This window comes from Vicia villosa, linkage group LG7 (assembly GCF_029867415.1).
Source record: "Vicia villosa cultivar HV-30 ecotype Madison, WI linkage group LG7, Vvil1.0, whole genome shotgun sequence".
Classification (NCBI taxonomy): Eukaryota; Viridiplantae; Streptophyta; class Magnoliopsida; order Fabales; family Fabaceae; genus Vicia; species Vicia villosa.
In genome coordinates, this window is record NC_081186.1 from 73,829,162 (window position 1) to 73,854,861 (window position 25,700).

Here is a 25,700-nt window from a genome sequence, read left to right on the forward strand (position 1 = left end):
CAACATCCCAGCTGCCACTTACTATGTAACTTTTTTATCCAAGCGATTTTGCCTTTGCCATAAATCTCTTGGCGAAATAACCATTTTCTTGTAGTGACAAACCCTAGAGTCTGTATATATTAATTAATGGAAAGACCCACCTCATAAAAAAAAATGCAAGAGTAACAAAATGTCATGTCATGATACAATATTTAAGAACAGAACAAAATCCACACCTCTAGTAGGATTAACTCAAGTACCAAAACACAACAAAAAATTCAACATGCATATCATCATTTCTATATCTAATGGAAGAGGTGGCGAGAGAGGTTGCAATGTTTGAGCAATTCTTATATAATTTTTTGGGTCAACTGTACCTAGCAGGCGAGCACATATGAGTTGCTTGCACATTATGACTTTGAAATATTATAAAAGTTGACAACTCTAACAAGTAAATAAACTATACCCTAGTTGCTATATTTTCATTCACCAAAAAATATAACAAGTTGCTAAGTTTTCATTCTATATAAACCCTTCCTCAAGACCTAGATACTCACCAAAAACAATCTTAGCTCAAATTTAAGTCTCATATAACACAAGCATATAGTAAAATGGAATCTAATATCCAATTTTATCTTGTGATTTTTATGATCACTTTAGCAACGGTTTTGAGTCCTACCAATGCAAAGCTGACTCCTGACTATTATGACAGAATTTGCCCTAAGGCATTGCCAATCATAAAGTCAGCTGTTAAGCAAGCAATTTATCGTGAGCCACGCATTGGAGCTTCATTGCTGCGTTTGCACTTCCATGATTGTTTTGTTAACGTAAGTTAATTTAATATTACAATTGCATATGAATAATCATCGTTATAGTTTAGTTAATATATGAACTATGTGACACTGCAGGGTTGTGATGGATCAGTTCTACTAGATGATACTCCTACCTTCCGTGGCGAGAAGACTGCATTTCCAAATATCAACTCAATTAGAGGTTTTGAAGTTGTTGATCAGATTAAAGCTGCAGTTACCAAAGCTTGCAGACGCGATGTCGTTTCATGCGCCGATATTTTAGCTATAGCTGCTAGAGATTCTGTAGCCATAGTAAGTTTTTTTGTCTTCAGTTTTTGATTTGTAAGTAGTATGTACTACTGCTAACAATTTTTGCATCATTTAACAGTTGGGTGGAAACCAATATTGGTACCAAGTGTTACTTGGAAGAAGAGATGCAAGAAATGCAAGCTGGGTTGCAGCAAATGTAAATCTTCCACCTCCATTTTTCAACTTCTCACAACTCATCACAAATTTCAAATCTCATGGACTAAACCTAAAAGACTTAGTTGTTTTATCTGGTGGCCACACTATTGGATTGGCCAGATGCACTACTTTTAGAGACAGGATCTTCAATGACACCAACATAGACACCACTTTTGCTGCCAATTTACAGAATATATGTCCTCGAATCGGCGGTGACAACAACTTAGCACCTTTTGATTCTACTCCAAAAAGAGTTGACACAGAATACTACAAGGCTTTGTTGTACAAAAGGGGTCTCCTTCACTCTGATCAAGAGCTTTTCAAAGGTGATGGTTCTCAAAGTGATAGGTTGGTGCAGTTATATAGCCAAAATTCTTATGCTTTTGCTAAAGATTTTGGAGTTTCTATGATCAAGATGGGTAACTTGAAGCCTCTTACTGGGAAAAAGGGTGAGATAAGGTGCAATTGCAGAAAAGTCAACTCCTACTGAATATTACAATGATGGATGGAAAAGAATGATAAAGATTGATTTATTGTTTAATATATAAGTGTGCCAAAATTTTATATTTTCTATATTTTATCTAAATATGTTGATTGTTGATTGAGAATAAGAGTTCTGGGTTCAAACTGAACCATGAAATATCCTGGAGTGTTAAACTGGGAATTTTTTATTACAAGAGTATTAAGTTTGATTTGTGTGACTGTTTGGTTTGTGATTAATGGTATATGTTTATATGCTTGTATACTTATGTATCATTCACAATCAAAATTTATATCATCAATATTAGGTATATTTAGTCGTTTTAGTAACATTCATAGTTTTTTTTTCTTCTTCCTGTAAGCAAGATTTCATTGATAAAAGGGAATTCAAGTTCTCAATCGAACTTATAAAAAGGGGCGGAAAAACAAAACACCCCGAAGAAAAATTACCCACCAATTGACATTTACGATAAAAATAGCATATTTGTTAGTGAGTGAGGTACTTTAGTGAGAGGAGAGAAAGAGAAAAAAATAAGGATTTATATTCATTTGAATTGTAATGGTGTGTGTAAATAATGATATAGACTACGATTATTTATATACAATCCTGATTGAGCTTGGCCTTACACAACATGAATTATATTTGATATTATTAGATTAAATTATATTTGATATTATATCTAATATCTCAATAATATATCAATCTCAATAATATCTCAACATACCCTCTATAATTCAAGTTCTTGATCCTACGCTAATCATAGTCGATCTAAACTATTCTTAATTTCTTTTTCAAATTCAGGTGTCGATCTTCAATCCTTTGGTGAAAATGTCGGCCAATTGTGCTTCGTTTGAGCAATGCCTTACTTCAAGTTCACCTCGATTTACCTTTTCCCTTAAGAAGTGAAATCTAGCCTCGATATGCTTACTTCTTCCATGCAAAACTGGATTCTTCGCCAGGTTTATAGCTAACTTGTTGTCGATTTGCAACACAAGAGTTTTTTTCACTTTGACCTCCATTTCTTCAAGTACTAATCTGATCCAAATTTCTTGACATGAAACATATGATCCTGCTATATATTCAGCTCCACACGATGATAATGCCACCACAGATTGTTTCTTCGAACACCATGAAATTGGGGCACCAAATACTTGAAAGAAATATCCATTTGTATTTTTTCGATCTTCCTTATATGCACACCAACCAGCATCCGAGTAGCAAGTAATAGTAGCTTCTTTGCTCTTCATGTGTGACACCCTTGATTCACTCATGTATCTGCTCACTAATCCGAATGTGAAACCTTTATCAAGTCGACTGTTGCATATATACCTCAGAGGTCTAACTATTTCTTTAAACAAAGTTACATAGACTTTCTCTTCCTCTCCATGCTTCTTCAACTTTAAATTTGGTTCGACAGGTGAAGATGCTGGAGTCGAATCATCCATCCTAAATCTCTTAAGTATCTCTTTGAAATACTTTCTTTGATGTAGCACCATACCTTGCTTCGAAATTTGAAATTTCATGCCTAAGAAATAAGACAATTTTCCCAGATCCGACATTTCAAATTCTCTCATCATCATCTCTTTGCAACAAGCCATCGACATATAAGCATATGATTGTTATATCTTGTGCCACATCCTGAACATAAACACCATACTCATATTTTCATTTTACAAATCCCAATTTGACTAAGTATGAGTCAATCAATTGCTTATTAAAAAAAAATCTTGTTCTATGCCCTAGGTGCCTGCTTGAAACCATGGAGTGCTTTGTGAAACTTTTATGCTTTACCTGCTTCCTTCTAAATCACAAATTCTGGAGGTTGTGTAACAAAAATTTCTTCTCTAAAGGACCATTCAAAAATGTTGATTTCACATCTAAATGAAATGTCAACCAATCTTGCTACTGGAGCAAATACTTCAGAGTAGCCGAGACATGCTCTTTGAAGAAAACCTCGAGCTACTAATCTTACTTTATGTCTTGCTATCTACACATCTGGATTGTGTTTCAACTTGAACATCCACTTTACTTCGATAACTTTTGTATGTGCTAGCAATTCGACTAATTCCCATGTGTTTTTATTTCTTTCGATTGTCCGTAAATCTTTGACCATAGAAGACTTCCATCGTTTAATCTTTAAAGCCTCACTATAGTTGATTGGTTCAGCACTTGAAAGTAAAGCAAAATGAAAATCACATTTTAGCTGCAAAAAATTAGCATCGGTCCCGACACCAACGCTAATAGCATCTATTTAATGTCCCATAAAAAGGATGCTAAGAGACTAAATCATTTTTTAAAATTTTTATTAGATCTTTAGGTATAGCGTCGGTCATAGCCGACACTAATGTTGGTGTGATTTTTTTTATTTCCCTCTGCAATTTTCATTTGTCTCCTTTAATAATTATTTTATATGTATTTACTTATGTAGCAACAATGTAGGCCGATGCTATACTAATTGTTTGTGAAAAAGATTTTCGCACCACATTTTTAGTTTGCCTCCCTTTTCTGATTTAAAAAAAATAAAATAAAATAAAAAATAAAATAAAATCAAATATTTATTTAAATTCAAATAAAACAAAAAATATAAATTAATAAAATAAAACTATAAATCAAAACTAAAACTAAATTCATATAGAAAAATTTATAACATAAAATTATATTAATTAAAATTAAAACTATAAATTAATAAGATAAAAAAACTAAATCTAAATTAAAAACAAAACTATAAATTTAAACCAAATAAATTGTAATCAAAACTATACAATGAAACTAAATAAAAATAAAGTCTAATAAAACCAAATATTATTTTTAATTCAAATAAAACTAAACTATAAATTAATAAAGAATTTAATTAAAATACACCAACAGTGTAAAGAAGTTTCAAAATAAACTAAATCCTCAATAACGTTTGACTTTTATTTATTAATGATCTATAAAGTAATACCTTTGAAAGGTTGTGATGCATTGAATGTGTAAAGAAATTTACACCGACAATGCATAGCAATTAATCTCATTAATAAAATAAAACTATAAATCAAAACCAAATAAAATTATAATGAAATAAAAATCAAATAAAAAAGTAAACCTATCGTTCAACGTTTCAATCAACGAGTTCTGCGTAAATCCAGTTTCTCCGCTTTAACCTAGCTTCTGCGTTTCAATCGAGTTTTCTGCACTCGTTTCAATCGAAAGTTCTATTAAGTTTTCAGCGTGATCATGCAACTCAGAAAGATCATTCGAGTTTTCTACGCAAACCCTTCGGGTTCGTTTCATTTCATTTATCGATTAACTTTTATTTCGTTTCACTAAGCATTTCATTCACCTGTTGCCATATATGCATTTCTTCTCTTTAGCTTCAAAAATCAATTTCCATAAGAAGGAAACCAGTTTGATGTTTCTATTTGGTTCGTTGTATCAAAAACACCAGTTTGTTCGTACCGTATGTTGTGACATCGTGTTTAGTATGTGTACCTTCTGAAGTCCCATACATCTTTAGCAAGTTAGATCAACTTAAATACTTTAATCACTTCTTTCATGTTGTTGTTTTACAAACTGCAGCCAATTCAAAGGACCATTTCACAAAGAAGTTCACTTAAGGATTACATATTCAGAGTAGTAACATGTTACACTTTCTTACTAAACATCCATATATAAGCTCGAACAATTCAGCACATATTGGTCATTTAGACATCAACATTACCATTACATATAATACTACTTAAAATGATACATAATTTTTGTTCTAACATTAGACCACAAATTACTCACTACTTAAGTATGATTGCAAAATTTCTTAACAACTTCAATATAAATAAATGGATTTATACCCCATACTAGAATATTTTTCCCTTCCTCATTAATTGACTGCCTATCTATTTACGTCCTAAACATCTGTATAGTTGACATTAATTCTTCCATGTCAGCAGAGAAAGCACTGCAAAACATTATGGTCACAAACATAAATTAGTACATGCATGGATACGCAAATTGAAATACATTTCAAAGACCATTTTATTTTCATTCTTACATAAATAATGAATTTTAATATTGTAATACCCCGTATCAAATTAAATGCTCTAATGTTATTAGCTGACACCGAGGTTTCATTAATTGGTGTATTAGAGATACTTTTGGACATATGAGTTAGTAGTGCTAACTTAAGATATTTTCTTATATCCTTCACTTTGCTTTCTCCTTCATTATTCTTCTTCAAACACAAGAGTTAGAGAGAAGAAGTAGAGAGAAGGAAGAGCAAGAGGAAGAGAAGAGGAAGAAAAGCTTGTGAAGAGGAAAGCTTGGATCTTCATCATTTCTCCGCCGAATCATCTCATCTTCATCATCAACGACTTGTAATCGAGGTGGGTTCTAGTTAGAAACTTATAACTTTTGATTTATGGATGAAAATCATAGTTTGGAATTGGGGGTTTTCTATAGAAAAACCTAGGTTTGTGAATTAAATCTTGGATATTCATGGATAGGAGTGGTAAGCTATAAGGATATTATAGTTATGTTGTTTCTATGCATTAGTGTGTTCTGGAACAGGTTTAAGTATGGAGATGATTGGATTAAACCATGGGAAAAGCAAGAAACAGATCTGGAATTCTGATTTTTCGCGCGCTTCGCGGCGCGAACGGGGCTACGCGGCGCGAGCTATGCAGGTTTTTAGGGGTCTTGGTTCTGTCATCAGTACGCGGCGCGTACAAGGGTTCGCGACGCGAACACTATGAGAATGTTGTGAGGTTTGCCACTGCCTGAGGTTCGCGGCGCGACCTAGCTGTTGCGCGGCGCGAACTGAAGGTTACTTAGCCAATTCTTTAGTTTCATGAGATAAAACTGTTTCGATCGTAACTTTTGAACCATAACTCTGTTTTAATCACCGTTCGAAGTGATAGGAAGCTAGAAGCGTGTACTTTCTAGTAGTGTAGGTTTTGGGAACAAAGGAGAATTATTTAATCGAGAGTCGGGAATTTCTTGATTTCTTGGGTTGGTTTTCGTTCGAATTCTTGAGAACGTTATGCTTTTGGTATGATGCTTGTGTACTCTATAATTGTTATTGAGTTCTATTGCAGGTGGATTAGTACCTTGTTATATATGTTTATATCAAGAGGGTTGAATAACTTCATTGTTATGTGAATAAAGGATAAGTGAGGAAAACTAGGATTGTTAGGTTATGTAGCTTAACAAAGAAAACCTAGGATGAGACATTATATGGAACATACGTGTTTGGAATCTTATGAGGAAAGGCTAACAGGCCTAGTGATTTGCGTGAGCGGTCACCAAAGTATGAAAGGCTAACAGGCCTAGTGGTTTGCGGAAGCGATCACCATTGTTGATGTATTAATCGGAACCGTAGTATTTTCTTTATTCTTTATTTTTCCTTTGAATGCTAACAGGCATTCACCGTGCGGAAGGGCACATAATCTTGGCAGGTTTGATTCCCGCTTTTGTGTACGAATGGAACCTACGGGTAGAGACTTGTGATGGTGTACGGGCCATGTGAAGTGACGATTCATGGGGAAAGGCTCATGAGTCCGAATCCATTTCGTATGTCAAGATTTTTCCAAAGGATTCATGACTCGTGCCACCTCCTAGACGTAGAAGGGGACGGGAATATGGGGATGCCTTGGTATTGGTTTCCGATTAATAATCTTGTGTCGAGTTGTTGAACTCTATGTATGATTCCATATAATGTTAGTATGAGAGCTCAAGGTCTAGTTCCTTTTATGACTTGAGACTTATAGGTTAGAACCTTGTAAAGCCGAGAGGATCCATAGGATAGGGAACTCACTGAGATTTTATATCTCACCCCATTATATATTGATTTCAGGTACTACAGGTTCCGCGAAGGGTAAGGAGAAAGCATTGATCCCTTATTCCTTATGTTCTTTTGGTATGGCGAAGCTTCCGTTGTGGATTACATTTTGTGATCATTGTTGATCTAGTTCTTAGTATTTTATTTTGAACATCTTATATGTATTATGCCATTGTGTAGAAATTTTGTATTAGGGCATTAATATGTATAATGTGTTGACTAGGAACTTATTGGTATTTCAGTACCAAATACTTGGATTCATGTATATTTATATGATTTGATGCATGTAATTATATATGGGTGTTACAGTTGGTATCAGAGCAGGTCGTATCCTCGACCTAGCCATGAGATATTATAAGTGTTTCTTTCTGTCCAAGATGTGTTGGGTTCCCATGATTTTTGTTGTGTTATGACTATGGTATTAAGCCTGATCAACTTAATCCCATTTTCATGACCTCCAGGAACATGGTGGACGGACGCAGGACTCGTGGTAGACCCCCACACTCAACCCCACAAGTGAATCAACCGTATGGCGGCGAGAATTTCCGTGGCCCCAGTTCATGCAACAGCAGCAGAATCAGTTCATGCTGCAGATGATGCAACAGAGGAATGGCGGTCATATGTTCCAGTGGTTGTACCCGAAGCTGCAGGTGCGACTTATAAGGATTTCATTCGCATGAATCCTCCGGGAATTTCATGGCGGATTAGATCCTATTAAGGCACACGAGTGGGTGGCCAATGTGGAAGGAATCTTGGAGATCGTGCATTGTAGTGAAGAGGGCAAGGTGGTGTTGCTTCTCATTCGCTAAAAGGTCCAGCGATGAGATGGTGGAAGAGTGCTTCTGCGTTGATGAATATTCAAGAAGTACCTAAGGAGTGGGTTAATTTCAAGACCACTTTTATGGAGAAATATTTTCCTAGTTCCCTGAGGACTAAAAAGGAATCGGAGTTCCAATAGTTAAGGCAGGAGAATATGTCGGTAGCTACTTATGCAGAGAAGTTTGGAATTCTGGCTGCTTATTCTAGACAGGCCGGGTATGCTCCTGATGAGAGTTAGAAGGTAGACCAGTTTCTGTTTGGTTTAGGGGCTGATATTTTCGCATAGTGTGTCCTAGAGGGAGTTCACTACCTATACGGAGTTGTTGTGACAATGTTATGTGGCTGAGACCAGTTTGAAGAAAGTTCAAGCTGAGGAAAATTTGAAGAAGAATCAGAATGAGAAAGGAAGGCCAAGCTAACAGTTTCGGCCTAGGTCACAAGTTTTCTAAGGGAAACAAGTGTAAGGTTCTCGGTTTAGTGCACCTCCGGTGTGTCGTGGTTGTGGTAAGAATCACCTTGGAAGGCGTAACCTTAAAAAGGGTGAAATGTTTTTATTATCGACAAGGAAGGCATGTGGTGAGGATTGGACCTCAGAATAAGAATCAAACGCAAGGAAGAGGTACTGGTCGAATGTATGCCTTGGATGAGATGGTCGAGACACCGTTGGTGTATGAGAATTGTGTGTTATCTGTGGGTGGTAGGAAACTTCTAGATTGACCTGAATTGTTTACCACTTAAGAAAGTAGATGTTGTTTTGGAATGGATAGGTCTTCTGCTATTTTAGTATTCATTGGGTGTGAAGAGAAGTTGATCATTATTCCATCTGAAGAAGTTATTCCGAAAGATGTTTTATTTACTATACAGGAAGGTGCGGTAGGCATGATTAAATTCTTGTTTGAGAAAGAGGAGTTTGTTCTGTTGGTTCTTACTAAGGAGACGGGTGGCGATTCGAGATTTCACAATTGCTGTTAGTGGTTTCCCTGATGTTTTTCCCGAGGATGTCAGTTCTCTTCCTTCCGGAAAGGGAAGTGGAATTCTCTATTGACCTGATACCGAGAACGACTCCTATATCCGTTTCTTTGTATCGGATGGCACCACTTGGATTGAGAGAATTGGAGGAGCTGATGGATAAACACTTCGTGCGACCTAGTGTCTCACCGTGGGGAGCTCCGGTGTTGTTAGTAAAGTAGAAGGACGGTGGGATGAGGTTATGTATTGATTACCGTCAGTTGAATAATGCCACTATCAAGAACAAATACCCTTTACCAAGGATAAACGACCTGTTAGATCAACTGAAAGGAGCCTGTGTGTTCTCGAAGATTGATTTGCGGTCAGGTTTCACCAAATCCGTGTGAAAAGCTCAGATGTGCCAAAGACTGCATTTAGAACCCGTTATGGTCATTATGAATTCTTGGTGATGCCTTTCGGTGTTGCGAATGCTCCAGCTGTTTCCATGGATTATATGAATCGGATATTCCAGCCTTACTTAGATCAATTTGTAGTAGTCTTTATTGATGACATTCTTATTTATTCTCGTACTCCACAAGAGCACGAAGAGCACCTGAGAATTGCTCTGTCGGTATTGCTAGAATCAATTGTTTGGTAAGTTAAGCAAGTGTGAGTTTTGGATGACGGAGGTAAGATTTCTTGGTCATGTCATATCTCAAGGAGGTGTGGCGGGGGATCCGTCGAAATTGAAGCGGTAAATTATTTGGGAGAGATCGAATGATGCCTCAGAAGTCCGAAGTTTCTTGGGTGTAGCCAGCTACTACAGAAGGGTTATAAAAGGGTTTTCTCAATTGGCTCTACCGATGATTAGAATACCAGAAAGGAGTGTCCTTATGATTGGGATTCAGGGTGTGAACAAAGCTTCATGAGTTTGAAGAAAAGATTAGCGACTGCTCCTGTTTTGATCGTTCCTGATCCAAATAAGTCCTATGAAGTATTTTGCGATGCTTCCAAGAAAGGGTTAGGAGGTGTATTGATGCAGGAGGGCCAGGTGGTAGCATACACATCTCGACAGTTAAAGTTCCGCGAGGAGAATTATCCAACTCATGATTTAGTTTTGGCTGCGGTTGTTTTTACCCTGGAGGTGTGACGTCATTACTTGTATGGAGTTCATTTTGAAATGTTCAGCGACCACAAGAGTTTAAAGTACCTATTCGATCAGAAGGAGTTGAATATGCGTCAGAGGCGGTGGATGGAATACTTAAAGGATTATGATTTTTGACTTGAAGTATCATCCAGGCAAAGCAAATAAAGTGGCGAATGCTTTGAGTCGGAAGGTGTTAAAGAGGGCCGAATCGATGATGTTAGAGTGTGCATTATTGGAGAAATTTCGAGATCTCAATCTTCAATTGTTTGGACCCAAAATGGAGTATTGATGGGAAACTTGAATGTTAATTCTATTTTGAGAAACGACATCCAACGAGCATAAGCGTCCGATACTAAGTTACAAGAGGTGTTGGTTCAACCAGGATTTACTCGAACTACAGATGGGGTGATTATGTTTAATCAGAGGATTTGTGTTCTGGACGATGCGCTATTGAAAGGAAGGATTTTGGATGAAGCTCACAAGGGTGCTTTCACTATACATCCGGGTTCTTCAAAAATGTATCAAGATTTGAAAAGAGATTATTGGTGGTCCGGAATGAAAAGAGATGTCGCGGTGTACGTACCGGAGTGTACCGTATGCCAACAAGTAAAGATAGAACATCAAAGAACATGTGGATTGTTACGACCACTAGAGATTTCAATATGGAAGTGGGATAGTATTTCAATGGAATTGCAGTTAGTTTACCTCGTACTCAAGGTGGATATGATTCTATTTGGGTGATTGTAGATCGGTTGACGAAATCTGCACATTTCTTAACCGTGAAGACTACTTACAAGACAAGTCATCTTGCACGGTTATTTATTGCAGAAACGGTGAAGTTACATGGTGTACCCTCTGGTATAGTGTCGGATAGAGGTCCAAAGTTACGTCGAGTTTGGAAAGAGCTTTTGCCATTTGTTGAATTGCGTGTAATATTAGTTATCACGCGAGTATTGGTATGACACCTTATGAAGTATTGTATGAGAGAAAATGCAGAACACCGTTGTGTTGATCAGGAGTTGGTAATGGTAGAGTTTTGGGACCGTTTAAGTCGAGAAGGTTAAGTCTGAGATACGTGGGACCGTATGAGATTCTAGAAAGGATTGGTGAAGTAGCTTATCGTTTAGCTTTACCACCTTCTCTATCGGAAATGCATGATGTTTTTCACGTGTCTCAACTTCGGAAGTTTATTCCCGATCCCTTTCAGCCAGTGTTAACAGATGCAGTTGAGTTAGAATCAGATTTGACTTTTGAACCTTTACCGAGACGTATCGTGGGAAGAGAGACTAAAGTGTTACGAAATAAGGAAATTCCTCTTGTTAAGGTTCAGTGGGATGCAACACATCCAGGTGATGCTACTTGGGGACTTGGATTGGTAATGCGGGATGCTTACCCTCATCTATTCAGGTAATTCTTAAATTCGAGGACGAATTTCTATTTAAGGGGGGGAGGATGTAATACCCCGTATCAAATTAAATGCTCTAATGTTATTAGCTGACACCGAGGTTTCATTAATTGGTGTATTAGAGATACTTTTGGACATATGAGTTAGTAGTGCTAACTTAAGATATTTTCTTATATCCTTCACTTTGCTTTCTCCTTCATTATTCTTCTTCAAACACAAGAGTTAGAGAGAAGAAGTAGAGAGAAGGAAGAGCAAGAGGAAGAGAAGAGGAAGAAAAGCTTGTGAAGAGGAAAGCTTGGATCTTCATCATTTCTCCGCCGAATCATCTCATCTTCATCATCAACGACTTGTAATCGAGGTGGGTTCTAGTTAGAAACTTATAACTTTTGATTTATGGATGAAAATCATAGTTTGGAATTGGGGGTTTTCTATAGAAAAACCTAGGTTTGTGAATTAAATCTTGGATATTCATGGATAGGAGTGGTAAGCTATAAGGATATTATAGTTATGTTGTTTCTATGCATTAGTGTGTTCTGGAACAGGTTTAAGTATGGAGATGATTGGATTAAACCATGGGAAAAGCAAGAAACAGATCTGGAATTCTGATTTTTCGCGCGCTTCGCGGCGCGAACGGGGCTACGCGGCGCGAGCTATGCAGGTTTTTAGGGGTCTTGGTTCTGTCATCAGTACGCGGCGCGTACAAGGGTTCGCGACGCGAACACTATGAGAATGTTGTGAGGTTTGCCACTGCCTGAGGTTCGCGGCGCGACCTAGCTGTTGCGCGGCGCGAACTGAAGGTTACTTAGCCAATTCTTTAGTTTCATGAGATAAAACTGTTTCGATCGTAACTTTTGAACCATAACTCTGTTTTAATCACCGTTCGAAGTGATAGGAAGCTAGAAGCGTGTACTTTCTAGTAGTGTAGGTTTTGGGAACAAAGGAGAATTATTTAATCGAGAGTCGGGAATTTCTTGATTTCTTGGGTTGGTTTTCGTTCGAATTCTTGAGAACGTTATGCTTTTGGTATGATGCTTGTGTACTCTATAATTGTTATTGAGTTCTATTGCAGGTGGATTAGTACCTTGTTATATATGTTTATATCAAGAGGGTTGAATAACTTCATTGTTATGTGAATAAAGGATAAGTGAGGAAAACTAGGATTGTTAGGTTATGTAGCTTAACAAAGAAAACCTAGGATGAGACATTATATGGAACATACGTGTTTGGAATCTTATGAGGAAAGGCTAACAGGCCTAGTGATTTGCGTGAGCGGTCACCAAAGTATGAAAGGCTAACAGGCCTAGTGGTTTGCGGAAGCGATCACCATTGTTGATGTATTAATCGGAACCGTAGTATTTTCTTTATTCTTTATTTTTCCTTTGAATGCTAACAGGCATTCACCGTGCGGAAGGGCACATAATCTTGGCAGGTTTGATTCCCGCTTTTGTGTACGAATGGAACCTACGGGTAGAGACTTGTGATGGTGTACGGGCCATGTGAAGTGACGATTCATGGGGAAAGGCTCATGAGTCCGAATCCATTTCGTATGTCAAGATTTTTCCAAAGGATTCATGACTCGTGCCACCTCCTAGACGTAGAAGGGGACGGGAATATGGGGATGCCTTGGTATTGGTTTCCGATTAATAATCTTGTGTCGAGTTGTTGAACTCTATGTATGATTCCATATAATGTTAGTATGAGAGCTCAAGGTCTAGTTCCTTTTATGACTTGAGACTTATAGGTTAGAACCTTGTAAAGCCGAGAGGATCCATAGGATAGGGAACTCACTGAGATTTTATATCTCACCCCATTATATATTGATTTCAGGTACTACAGGTTCCGCGAAGGGTAAGGAGAAAGCATTGATCCCTTATTCCTTATGTTCTTTTGGTATGGCGAAGCTTCCGTTGTGGATTACATTTTGTGATCATTGTTGATCTAGTTCTTAGTATTTTATTTTGAACATCTTATATGTATTATGCCATTGTGTAGAAATTTTGTATTAGGGCATTAATATGTATAATGTGTTGACTAGGAACTTATTGGTATTTCAGTACCAAATACTTGGATTCATGTATATTTATATGATTTGATGCATGTAATTATATATGGGTGTTACAAATATGCTTTATGTTTCAGGTTACATATTCTCTACCTGGAAGAATCTGATGAAATTGTTATGTGAGTTACCATTTTAATCTGACTGAAACTTCTCTTATAGTTGTAGTTAAAAATCTCACCCTTAACGTATTTAGACACAACTTTTCGTTTTGTAACAATTGAAAGGTTTGAAAAGATCTTCTACATTGATGTGAGAACACACTGGTAATGTTATTTGTTATAAGTTACTCATCATGAATCAGAATAAATTATTGAAAGTGGTTTTTTCTCTCAGAATAAATTATTGAAATTGTTCTAATTCTTTCTGATTTAGACACTTTTAATCTTTGTTTTAGTTAGTTTGGTTATTATGAATGTTTATTGTTTGTAGATATATCTATTAAAACTTGGCTCTTTTACTTAAAAAAGTAACCTTTTTTGCAATGTAAATTGTTTTAAACTTGATCGGTTTGAAAACAATACATGCATAGATTTTGTGTGGGTGTACATGTAAAAACTGACTACTGTAATTATAATATTTTGGATACTTTTTCCTATACTTCAACTGGTGGAGATCTTACTTTAAAACTGCACATTTTACTTTCTTGTTGAAAATGAGAATACAATCAAGTCTTTATATAGACCTAAGAGACTTCTACTATACTAAGAATTTAAAGCAAATTGATACTATTAATAGGCCACTATCTCTTGGTCTTTCAACAACAAGAGACTCTTTATTTTTCCACTAACTTATTAATAAAAACCCACTTAATATAATATTAAAGTTTATTCAACAAAATTCCCCTGTAAACTTAAATGTTTCTTCTATCCATCATGCCTATCAATTTCTTGCCTCTGTAAAAAAAAATTCGATAATGGTTTTGTGAAAATATCTGCTGCTTGATCCTTGCTTGCTACATGCCTCAATTCGACACTTCCTTCCTTCACATGTTCTCAAATGAAGTAGAAGCAAACGTCGACGTGTTTGCTTCTTTCATGATTCACTGGATTCTTTGCTAACTCAATTGCTCATTTGTAATCCACTTGTATTACTGTTGCACCTTCCTGTTTTAGCTCCATTTTGCTCAACAATCTTATAAGCCATATTGCATGACAAACGCACCAAGATACTGTTATGTATTCAGCTTCACATGTCGAGAGTGTTACAATCGGCTGTTTCTTTGAAATCCATGTAAAAGCGGTATTTCCCATAAAGAGCACATATCTTGACGTACTCTTTCGATCATCTATATCACCGCACAATCGTTGTCGGAATAACCATTCAACTTGTAATCTTCTGCTCTTGAATAAAACATTCCAAGTGACACAGTTTCTTGGATGTATCGAAGGATTCTTTTCAATGCCTTCCAATGTGTATAGACTGGTTCCACTATTCTTTTATGCACCTCCCCTCGAACTTGGGTCGTGTTTAATATTTTTCTCAGGCGTAACCCGCACTACAAAAAATCACGTCTATAGCGACGTGAATTCCATGACACAACATGGAAAATCACGTTAGAGCATAAAATTAGCGACATGGTCATATACGTCGCCTGAGAGTGCGTGGGAACTTTATTGTGTTGTGTTTATCACGTCACAACTTTGTGACATGGAAAACACGTCGCTAGTGTTGCACAATAACCAAGTCTCCATCTGCAGTTGGGACAGACAAGGACTGCAAAAAGCTGCATGGCACAGGACACGGAGAATAGTTGTGGCGTGATTAACATGACACAAATTTCCGATGTGGCTATCACGTCGCTAATTTTGAAATTTAATTTTGAAAGTTGCGACGTGCTTTACATTTCACAAATCAGTGACATGTAAAACACGCCACAAACGTTAAAATTTTTTTTAAAAAAAATCTGATTATTATTATAAAAAAAGTTTTATTATTAATATTATTTGTTGGAAATTAATAAATATTAATAAAAATATTTATTTAGTTAAATTAATAATAATAAACTAAATACAAAAATATATTAAACTACTAAAATATATTAAATTTATAATATAATAACCAAAATGCTAAAATATAATAACTAAAATTTTGTTATCCCAAACAATTTCAAATTAAAATAAAAATAAAATTCATCCTAAAAAATCATCTGGATCGGGATAATTATCAAGGTTGAAATCATCATCATTCTCTCGCTCAGTGTCAGCCACTCCCACGTTTCCTCCAGACGGTTGACCACCACTTTGTTGAGACTGCATAAATAACCGCATTTGTTGTTGCATCTCTGCTTGCATCTTCGCCATTGCCTCTATTTGCCGTTCTTGCCCCTCCACTTGTGCTTTTAGCGCCGCCTCACGTTCATCCATTAGGGCCTTTAGCTCCGCCTCACGTTGCGCTAACTCGCGTCTCGCCTCAGTTAGGGCCAACTGTCTTATTGTTTCCATTACTTGCGGTGTCAATTGTGTTGGACGTGACGATCCTTCCCCATCTCTAACTCTTTGAAATAAATTTCTATCTCCACTTCTCAAACTTCCCGCCAAATTTCCACCACCAAAAAAACATCCATTAGGCCCTTTTCCGCCAATGACTTCATTCCAAATATAAAAATCAACACCTGGATGAAGCGGCTCTCCTTCTCTAGGAGAATATTTGGGATTAGCGACCAAAAATTGTACAAGCATTGTTTGATAATCCTCCTACACATAAAATAGAATAAAAATTATGTATATATAACTTAAATTAAATTATGTTAAATAATAAATTGAAAATTAGTTGCCACGTGATTTACATGACACAACATCAGAGTTGCCACATGAAAATCACGCCAGAACTTTTTAGTTGCCACGTGAAAATAACATCACAAAATTGCCATTAAATATAAAAAAATAATAATAAACATTGAATAACTTACCAAAGCTTTTCGAGTACGCTCGTCAACAAAATCACCCGATTTTTTTGTCCTAGTTTCTTTAACCAACTCGACCATGAGTGGTTGTCTCCCCAACCTCTTAGCCTAAATAATAAAATTAACTTTAATTAAAAACAAATAATTAATCAAAACATAACTTTAAAAAGTGGCAATAATTACCATGCGTCGAGAATGTTCGTAAGTGCTTATAATTCCAACTGCATTAAGGTGACCTCCTTTTTCAGATGCCCTCATTTTTTTGCATTTTCAGATTTAGCTTTAAATTCCTCTGTATTCCAATATGCAAGAAGTTTCTCAAGAACTTCTTGGCCCAACCACCCAGGACGACTACCATCACGTTCCTAACGCTTTCTAATATTTCGCAACGTGTCAGAAAGTCTTTTTGATGTTCTGCTGAAATAATTTTTTTTTAATAACTTTCTCACTCATTGGATCCCAAGTACGCTTTTCCTGAATACATTAAAATAAACTGTTAGAAAACTATAGTAAAAAAATTTAAAAAAACAATGACTCAAAAAAATATATTAATTATACCCTAAAACAATTAAACCAAGCATCTTTATTTGAAACATCTCCAAAACTCGTCCAAGCTTCTTTATACATTTGCTGAATCACATAGTACACACACCTGGATGCAGTCCGACTCGACCCAAACCTAAACAACAATTATGTTAATTAGCATGCATTAAATATAAATTTATATTAAAAAAAAGGAAATGTAAACTTAATAAAAACTTAATATATAAGATACTTACGAATTTCCAGCGGGCCAAATATAATATCTACCGTCAATGATATGAATCTCCCTCGGATCATCTTCCCCCTGAACATCGTCACCATCAGACTGAACATCATCTCCATCCTGCGCATGTATCATTCCCACCCGACTCCACATGATCATCCTCACGTGCAGGTATATGAGTGGGATGCGGGGTGTGGGATCCCCCTATCTGCTGGAAGCGTGGGGCACCTGTGTCTGCTGGAAGCATAAGGGCACCTGTGTGGAATATGGAGTGCGGGATCCTCCAGTCTGCTGGAATCCTGGGGGCACCTGTGTGTTAGGTGGAAAGCTAGATCCTCCAGTCTGCTGGAATCCCGGGGGCACCTGTGTGTTAGGTGGAAAGCTAGATCATGCAGTCTGCTGGTATGATGAAAAACTAGGTCCTACAGTCTGCTGAAACGGATAACTAAGGTCCACAGGTGGGCGAATAAAAGATGGTGACCCAGACCTAGGCCTCCCCTTAGAGGAGAGTAATGTCGTAAGAGGTTGGGTACTGGCCATGGACATGTGATCTAACTGACTCTGTGGGGGGGACACACTGCTGTCTGAGGAGACTGGCATACTACTATCCTTGGGCGTCGGGTCTTCTGACCCTTACCCTTCTCAGATCGGGATGACATTTTACCTATTTATTGAGAATAGACAATTAATAAAATATATACATTCACACAAATATATTCAAATATGTTTCTCATATACATTCATTAACACATTCAATAGATGGTTCATTAAGTAAAATTACAAAAAACACATTCTCTTATAAATACATTTATTATTCTAAATCTACATGCTCTTCATACATATCATTATCATCATTTGATGTGATACTATCCTCAAACCCAACGCCTTCGTGCTCTTCATTCACATTATCTTCAACCAACAATATAGAAGCATCAACTTCATACCCCTCATTTGTTATATCAGACAAATTGGTAATTTGCTCAACTGCAATGACATCATTAATTGGTCCAACTTCATCAACTTGGTAAGCAAAATCTTCCACTAGATCGTCAGTTTCAATATGGCCTATTGGTTTTGTTTTTATAACAACACACAACCCTCGCTTACGTGGCACAAATGTAGGATAAGGAACATAATAAACTTGCCTAACAAGATGTGACATTATGAAAGGGTCGTACTCTTTGTACCTTCGCTCCATTTGAATCTCAACAGTACCATATGTCGTGTCTATTTTTGTGCCTCTAGTTGGACCATACCATTCACAGTAAAACAAGACAACTTTATTCTCCGAGTCCAAGTAATTGTATACCAACTCGTAGATATGTTTAACAAAGCCATAGAAATCATCTTCACCCCCATCTGTAACTCCTTTTACGAATACACCACTGTTTTTTTGTTTTTTCCCTTCAGTCCAAGTCTCAGTGTGAAATTTATATCCGTTCACGAAGTATGTGTGCCATTCGTTTGCGCTTAGAATAGGGCCTTCACACAAATTTCTCAAATGGAGTATTTCTGGAGTTGGTGTAACAATGCATGACAATCTATCCTTGAACCATGCTGGAAATTGTGCATGAATGACACCGGATGTTGATTGTACACCGGTGCTTTGAAAATAGACGTTGTTAAATTCCCTATAAAAAAACACACTATAAGTTTCAAGGTAATAATATTTACACACTATAGATAAAATAATAGTTGGGTATACTTACTCAAGATACGGTTTAACTTCGACGCAGTTGATCAACACATGAACATGTGCGGATTGCATTTTTTGTTGGGTCAACCAATGAACACCTTTCTTTCCAGATGGACGACCTGGAAGCCCAAAGACTGATAAGGTGAATTGGCTTCTTTCGTTAACATTTACGGGATTCCTTTTGATTCTTGGGGTTAACATCAAGTTGTTGAAATAGTGACTGCAAAAATGTGATGTCTCCCGATGCAAGTAATGTGAACATATGGATCCTTCAACTCTAGCTTTATTTTTCACGGATCTCTTAGAATCACCCATAAACCTTTCAAATGGATACATCCACCTATAATGAACAGGTCCTCCAAGATAAGCTTCGTATGCAAGATGCATAGGTAGATGTTCCATGGAGTCAAAAAATCCAGGAGGAAATATTTGTTCCAACTTACAGAGAATGATTGGAATATTTTGGTCCAACTTAATGATATCATCCACTCTTAAAGTTGAGGCACAAATATCTTTAAAAAATTGACTAATTTCAGTCAGTGGATTAAGCACATGTTTTGGTAGAGAACCAAACGCAATTGGCAGCAATTGTTCCATAAATATGTGGCAATCATGACTTTTCATGCCATGCAACTTCCCAGTGTTAGCGTCGGCACACCTTGCTAAGTTTGAAGAATATCCGTCGGGCATTCTCAATTCTTTTAACCATCTACAAACTGCTTTAGCTTCTTGTGAAGTCAGAGTGTAACTAGTCTTGGGTTTTAATAATTTTCCTGAGCCTACCATGTTTTGATTTAGGAGGCCCACCCAAATCAAAGAAACTTTTGAATAATAGATTACTTAATTTGAGATTGAGCGAGTAACCAAAACATACTGAACATTTATTTTATTTTATTTTTAAATTAAGCTAAAATTTTGTTGATATAAACCACAAAATAGAAATCAATATTAGTTGAATTTTAGTTAATTTTTTTTTTTAAATATGCATTAAGAAAGTTAAGGGATTGAGTGATAAAAAATTTGATGATTTCATCTTCACTTTCAACATCATACAAATAATTATGAATAATACTAATTTTAACCTATATTAAAAAATAAATTAGCACAGGTTTCAACATGTGGCTTTTCATTTTCCATTTTAGACAATACTAACTTATATTAATCTCCTCTTGAAACGAATCTTATAATTAGTCAATGGTACAGTGCACAAATAGTTGGTATGTAATGATCCAAAAATCAAAATATTATAATGTTAATAATTACATAAATTAAACCAATGATCCTTGTATTATCTCTATATAAATCATCTCTTAGACTAAGTTAAGACATCCATATCTTAGCCAAAAGACACATAATAATGAGTTCTAGTCAAATATTCGTTTTTGTGACTTTGGTTTCATTATTGATCACTTCCAATGCTTTGCTCACTCCTCATTTTTATGATAAAGTTTGCCCTCAGGCATTACCAGTCATAAAATCAGTTGTTAAGCAAGCAATTCTTAGGGAAAAACGCATTGGAGCTTCACTCCTACGCCTGCATTTCCATGATTGCTTCGTTAATGTAAGTTACAATATTAATTAAACATTCTCAATGAGTACTTATACTTAAAATGTTCTTAAATTTTGCTCCATTAAAGAAGATGCCATGATCTTCATGCATGCATGGATCTAGATCATCTCCAATTTTTGGACAGTCTAACTCGCATCATCGCCCTGAAATACTCTTCACTGCATGCTATCACACAAACGAGTGATTAAAATTAGTGCAAATTCTCATGATTTGTCAGCAAATCTTAGCTCAATTGCCAAAATGATAATATTTTTAAGGGTTAAATACGTTTTTAGCCCCAATAAATATGCGATCCTGCATTTTTAGTCCCTATAAAATTTTCCTTCAATGAATGATCCTTATAAAATTATTATGCACCTAGTTTCAGTCCCTACAGTCAAACCAATGCGTATTTTAAAATGATTATTTTGCAGACATGTTCTTAATGTTTTAAAAAGTTTATAGAAAAAAAAGAAACTCAAAATTTAATTTCTAAGTTGAGATTTTCATTACTTTTATCATTATTTTTTGAAATTTGAAAAATTCATATTTAATTTTTCTTGTTTTAAAAAATTCTAAAACTTGGTAAATAAATACTTTACAGTATTCTAAACATATATAAAAAAATTATTCAAAAATTTAAAAATTAAAGGGTACTTAAACAGTTCTTAAAATTTTAGAAAATAATAGGGACTGAAATTGCATACATACAAATTTTAGAAAGACCATATATTGAAGGAAAATTTTATAGGAACAAAAAATGCAGGTCGCATATTTATAGGAATTAAAAACGTATTTAACCCTATTTTTAAATAGGGTGCCAATACAATACCAAACTTACAATTGTGAATATAAATTTTTAGTAATTATTACCACTTTGTCTAAATAAAAAAAAATTGCAGATAAAGTAGCATGACAAAAAAGACAGATTCAAGTGAGAAAAAAAAAAATCCAAGAGCTCTTTCTATAATTAGTTTAATTCTTACAGCACCATATTAACTATTGATAAAATGAAATATAGTGAACCATTTGGCACGTACAAATTATAATTGTACATTTTATTGTATATTTTATGAGTTTAGCAAGGACCCTTTATTATATCTTTCATAATTTGAATATTTTATGAGTTTAGCAAGGACCCTTTATTATATCTTTCATAATTTGAATTGATTTATAGTCTCTCTTTTTGTCGGGTAATCTTACACCAAAAAAATTTAATATAGTGAGCCATTTGGGAGCTTTGCACCAATATCCTTTATTCTAATATTGCTACTTTCTAACTTATCATGCACATATTATATCAATTTGCTAGCAATAATGAAATCATAATTATTTTATATGCTGGGCAGTGGGCACAAACGGACAGAAATTTAATATCTCTTTTGGATAGAAATAATGTCAAAATATGAAATTTAAATTTCTAAACAAATTGCCACTCCACCTAATTATTGTTTGTTAGCTTCAATTATTATTTTAATTTCAACTTCATCTAAATTAAAAAATTTCTTAAGTTCAATGTTTGACTGGACAACAGTAGCTCTTATTTTATTTGGTATCATGTGAGCTGCAAAATGTTAGTCAAAGTAAGAACCTTTTTCAAATCATAAAAATTATTTCAAAGACACATTAATATTTAAATATAAAGATAATATATATGAATATGTCACACTTTTTTAGAGTATTATTAATTTATTGAATAATTGAATTAATATCAATGACTGATACTTCAGGGCTGTGATGGATCAGTTCTACTAGATGACACTAAGAACTTCACAGGGGAGAAGACAGCTCTTCCAAATATTAATTCAATCAGAGGATTTACAGTGGTTGATGAAATCAAAACAGCTGTTGATAAAGCTTGTAAACGTTCTGTGGTTTCATGTGCTGATATTTTAGCCATTGCTGCTCGAGATTCTGTGGCCATAGTAAGTGCTACACTAATTAATTTTTCATTTTCATAATTCTCACAATTAATATCTAGCAAGTTATCATTTGAAAATTTAAGTAATCGAATATAACTACATGCATCAATCTCGTCTGCATTATGACATGGTTTTATATTGTGGATACGGTCGTAAAGACGGTAATAGTTGCGGGTGTTAGGATTGTGGTAATTGTGCTTGTTGGGATGCATGAATGCTGATTAAAAGACACATGAAATACATAGTTGAAAACTAGATAAAATTGAAATTTATCATTTTATATAATGAAAAATAGTATTTAGGGTTATAAAATTTTAATATTAAGTGAAAATAATTAATCAAAACTTAGCCGATTTTATTTGATGTGGTGCTTGATGATGTCGCACATATAATATAAAATCACATGTCAATTGTGGTCAGATGTCTACAACGCTACTGCATTAGTAATACTATGGCAAAAATTGCAGTTGCGGACTACAATTTAAAATCAATGCAAACATGTTTCAAAGATCAAAGATATGTCTTTAATCTAAAGTAGAGAGGAGGTGAGTGTAATTTCCACATACAAGATATTGAAAAGTTACATAATGTGAAACTGTGCCACTCTTAACAGTTGGGAGGTCCACAACTTTTCTACAATGTGTTATTGGGAAGAAGAGATGCAAGAACAGCAAGCAAATCAGCTGCAAACACAAATCTCCCTCCTCCAACATTAAGCTTCTCCCAGCTTATTTCCAATTTCAAATCACATGGACTAGACCTAAAAGACCTTGTAGCACTTTCTGGTGGCCACACCATTGGATTTGCAAAGTGCAACACATTTAGAAACCGAATCTACAATGAAACAAACATCGATCCAAGTTTCGCAGCATCTTTAAGAAAGACATGTCCTAGAAAAGGTGGAGATGCCAATTTAGCACCACTAGATTCTACTCCTACAAGAGTTGACACAACATATTATCGAGATTTGATATACAAAAAGGGTCTTCTTCATTCTGATCAACAATTGTTTGAAGGAAAAGGTAGAGAAAGTGACAAATTGGTGCAGCTATATAGTCAAAGTCCTTTGGCTTTTGCTAGAGATTTTAAGAGTTCTATGATCAAGATGGGAAATATGAAGCCTCTTACCGGGACACAAGGTGAAATCCGAATCAATTGCAGAAGGGTTAGATGAATTTGTGTTTTAATTTGATCTATGTCGTTTGAAGAATTTGTATTATATTTTCTGTTAAGAAATATTGTCTTTGATTTTAAATATAAACAAAATGGTACATGTATAAATACATCTACTTTCTTTTGCTTATATTTAAATATGGAGACAATGTTTTGATTTCAAAAATAAGAGTTATGTGATGCAAATGTTGGAGTGACTTTGTATTTAATTTCTTGGTTCAAATGATATGGACTTGTTATGTGTAAAAGTTTGGAAGTTTGTTAATAAAAATATGTTGAGGTCTTATGTGAAAGTATTAATTTGTGTCATATATGGCTTTTGGATGCAATGATCAACACTTAATGATATAATTTAAATTTATCTGAGAAAATTACAATATTTAATTTTAAAGCATGTACTTGTTTCTTAAATTGTTATTTTATAAATGTCAATAACTTATTTATACTAATAAATAAATAAATATTGTCGTTATGATTGAATCATAAACAAATAATTTACACTCACTTAATTAACTCAACTAGCATGTATCATTTTGAGTTACCCGCCCATCAATTTTAAAGCATATACTTCTTGTCCGTACTAAAATTAGGGTGATCAAAAAGAGTGGATTCACATAATATTATAGTGGTTCGCGGCTTTTGATACAATAAAAAATAGACTAAGTTGCAAGGTTTGTACTCCAACACTCGAATCAGTAAGAGAATGACGAGTGAAGTTTGAATGAAAAAGAATTAAATATTTGTTATGTGGAACATTTTCCTCTTTAAATAAGGGGAATGACTGATAAATTTATGCGTGTGGATCGAACAACGTGAGATACGTTTTGTCATTAGATTGATTTGGGAAATTAGCATGACATTCTCGAGGGAGATATTCTGCGATACACAAGAAAAATATGTACCTATTCCTCGTGTGGTAATCTGTGGCATGCATTATTATCCGGCCACATGATCTGTGGACATCGAAGTCCTAGAAGGGACATTGCTGTTCTTGGAAATGAGTGCATAAAATGCCTCTCTTCAAAGTAATAACGTAACTGTGGGAGTATCTGACATGCCTTTATTCCTTAGATAGTAACAATGTTTCTCCTTCTTTTAGAGTACTTGAGTGCTTTCGAACCGTTTCGGAAAAGATCTCAATTGTTGGTAGTGCAGAGTAAATCGTACAGTCCTCGATGCCTGAATAGTGTATAAAGGATTTTTGAAGTGTTACTTTGCCTTTTTCTCCAGGGGGAGACAGTTGCATGTCCCTAGCACATTCAGGGGGAGCACCCCCATTACGGTTATTTTGTTGTTTGTCCTATCGCTTTCGTTTTTTTCCGTTTATTGAGCCTCCACCTTGATTGCACATCTTTGAATCACTTGAGTCGATTCATTTTTTTAGCATGCATAAATCAATGGTTATATTTGAGCTTGATCATGATGATTTTAGCCAATTTCATGATTCACTAGAATAAGAACCATATGTGTTATTTGTTCATGTTAGGTGGAAATAAAAATCTCAGTATTTTAAAAATTATGAAAAATTGAGATTTTATGTGTTTGATTTGAATCAAGCACATATCCTGACTCGAATTAAATTGAACCGAGGAGAACCAAATATTTTCAAATGTAAGTATCAGATATGCCTAAGAGGGGGAGTGAATTAGGTTTTCAAAAATTAATCAGTTTAATGAGAATGCTTTTACTAAATTTTTGGTTAAGTGTTTGAAGGTTTTGGATGGTTCTTATCTTTTTCTTGGTAATGGTGATGAAAGCGATAAAATGCGGAAAGGTAAAGAAC

The 25,700-nt window shown here is 35.2% G+C and overlaps 2 protein-coding genes across 2 annotated transcripts; both read left to right on the plus strand.

Moving 5' to 3' along the window:
• Positions 1 to 492: 492 nt before the first annotated feature.
• Positions 493 to 2,026, plus strand: LOC131617454 (peroxidase RIP1-like). Its single transcript, XM_058888740.1, has 3 exons — positions 493 to 806; positions 888 to 1,082; positions 1,159 to 2,026. The coding sequence occupies exons 1-3, from the start codon at positions 591 to 593 to the stop codon at positions 1,723 to 1,725; spliced, it is 978 nt and encodes a 325-aa protein (XP_058744723.1). The 5' UTR covers positions 493 to 590; the 3' UTR covers positions 1,726 to 2,026.
• Positions 2,027 to 20,587: 18,561 nt separating this feature from the next.
• LOC131617455 (peroxidase RIP1-like) lies at positions 20,588 to 24,222 on the plus strand. Its single transcript, XM_058888741.1, has 3 exons — positions 20,588 to 20,834; positions 22,553 to 22,747; positions 23,358 to 24,222. The coding sequence occupies exons 1-3, from the start codon at positions 20,631 to 20,633 to the stop codon at positions 23,916 to 23,918; spliced, it is 960 nt and encodes a 319-aa protein (XP_058744724.1). The 5' UTR covers positions 20,588 to 20,630; the 3' UTR covers positions 23,919 to 24,222.
• The last annotated feature ends 1,478 nt before the right edge of the window (positions 24,223 to 25,700 follow it).

What these genes read in the sequence shown, in the direction of transcription:
- LOC131617454 (XM_058888740.1), top strand. Translation starts at nt 591, where the DNA reads ATGGAATCTAATATCCAATTTTATCTTGTGATTTTTATGATCACTTTA. An exon ending in TCCATGATTGTTTTGTTAAC is followed by an intron (nt 807 to 887) that starts GTAAGTTAATTT and finishes GTGACACTGCAG; the next exon opens with GGTTGTGATGGATCAGTTCT. An exon ending in CTAGAGATTCTGTAGCCATA is followed by an intron (nt 1,083 to 1,158) that starts GTAAGTTTTTTT and finishes ATCATTTAACAG; the next exon opens with TTGGGTGGAAACCAATATTG.
- LOC131617455 (XM_058888741.1), top strand. Translation starts at nt 20,631, where the DNA reads ATGAGTTCTAGTCAAATATTCGTTTTTGTGACTTTGGTTTCATTATTG. An exon ending in TCCATGATTGCTTCGTTAAT is followed by an intron (nt 20,835 to 22,552) that starts GTAAGTTACAAT and finishes CTGATACTTCAG; the next exon opens with GGCTGTGATGGATCAGTTCT. An exon ending in CTCGAGATTCTGTGGCCATA is followed by an intron (nt 22,748 to 23,357) that starts GTAAGTGCTACA and finishes CACTCTTAACAG; the next exon opens with TTGGGAGGTCCACAACTTTT.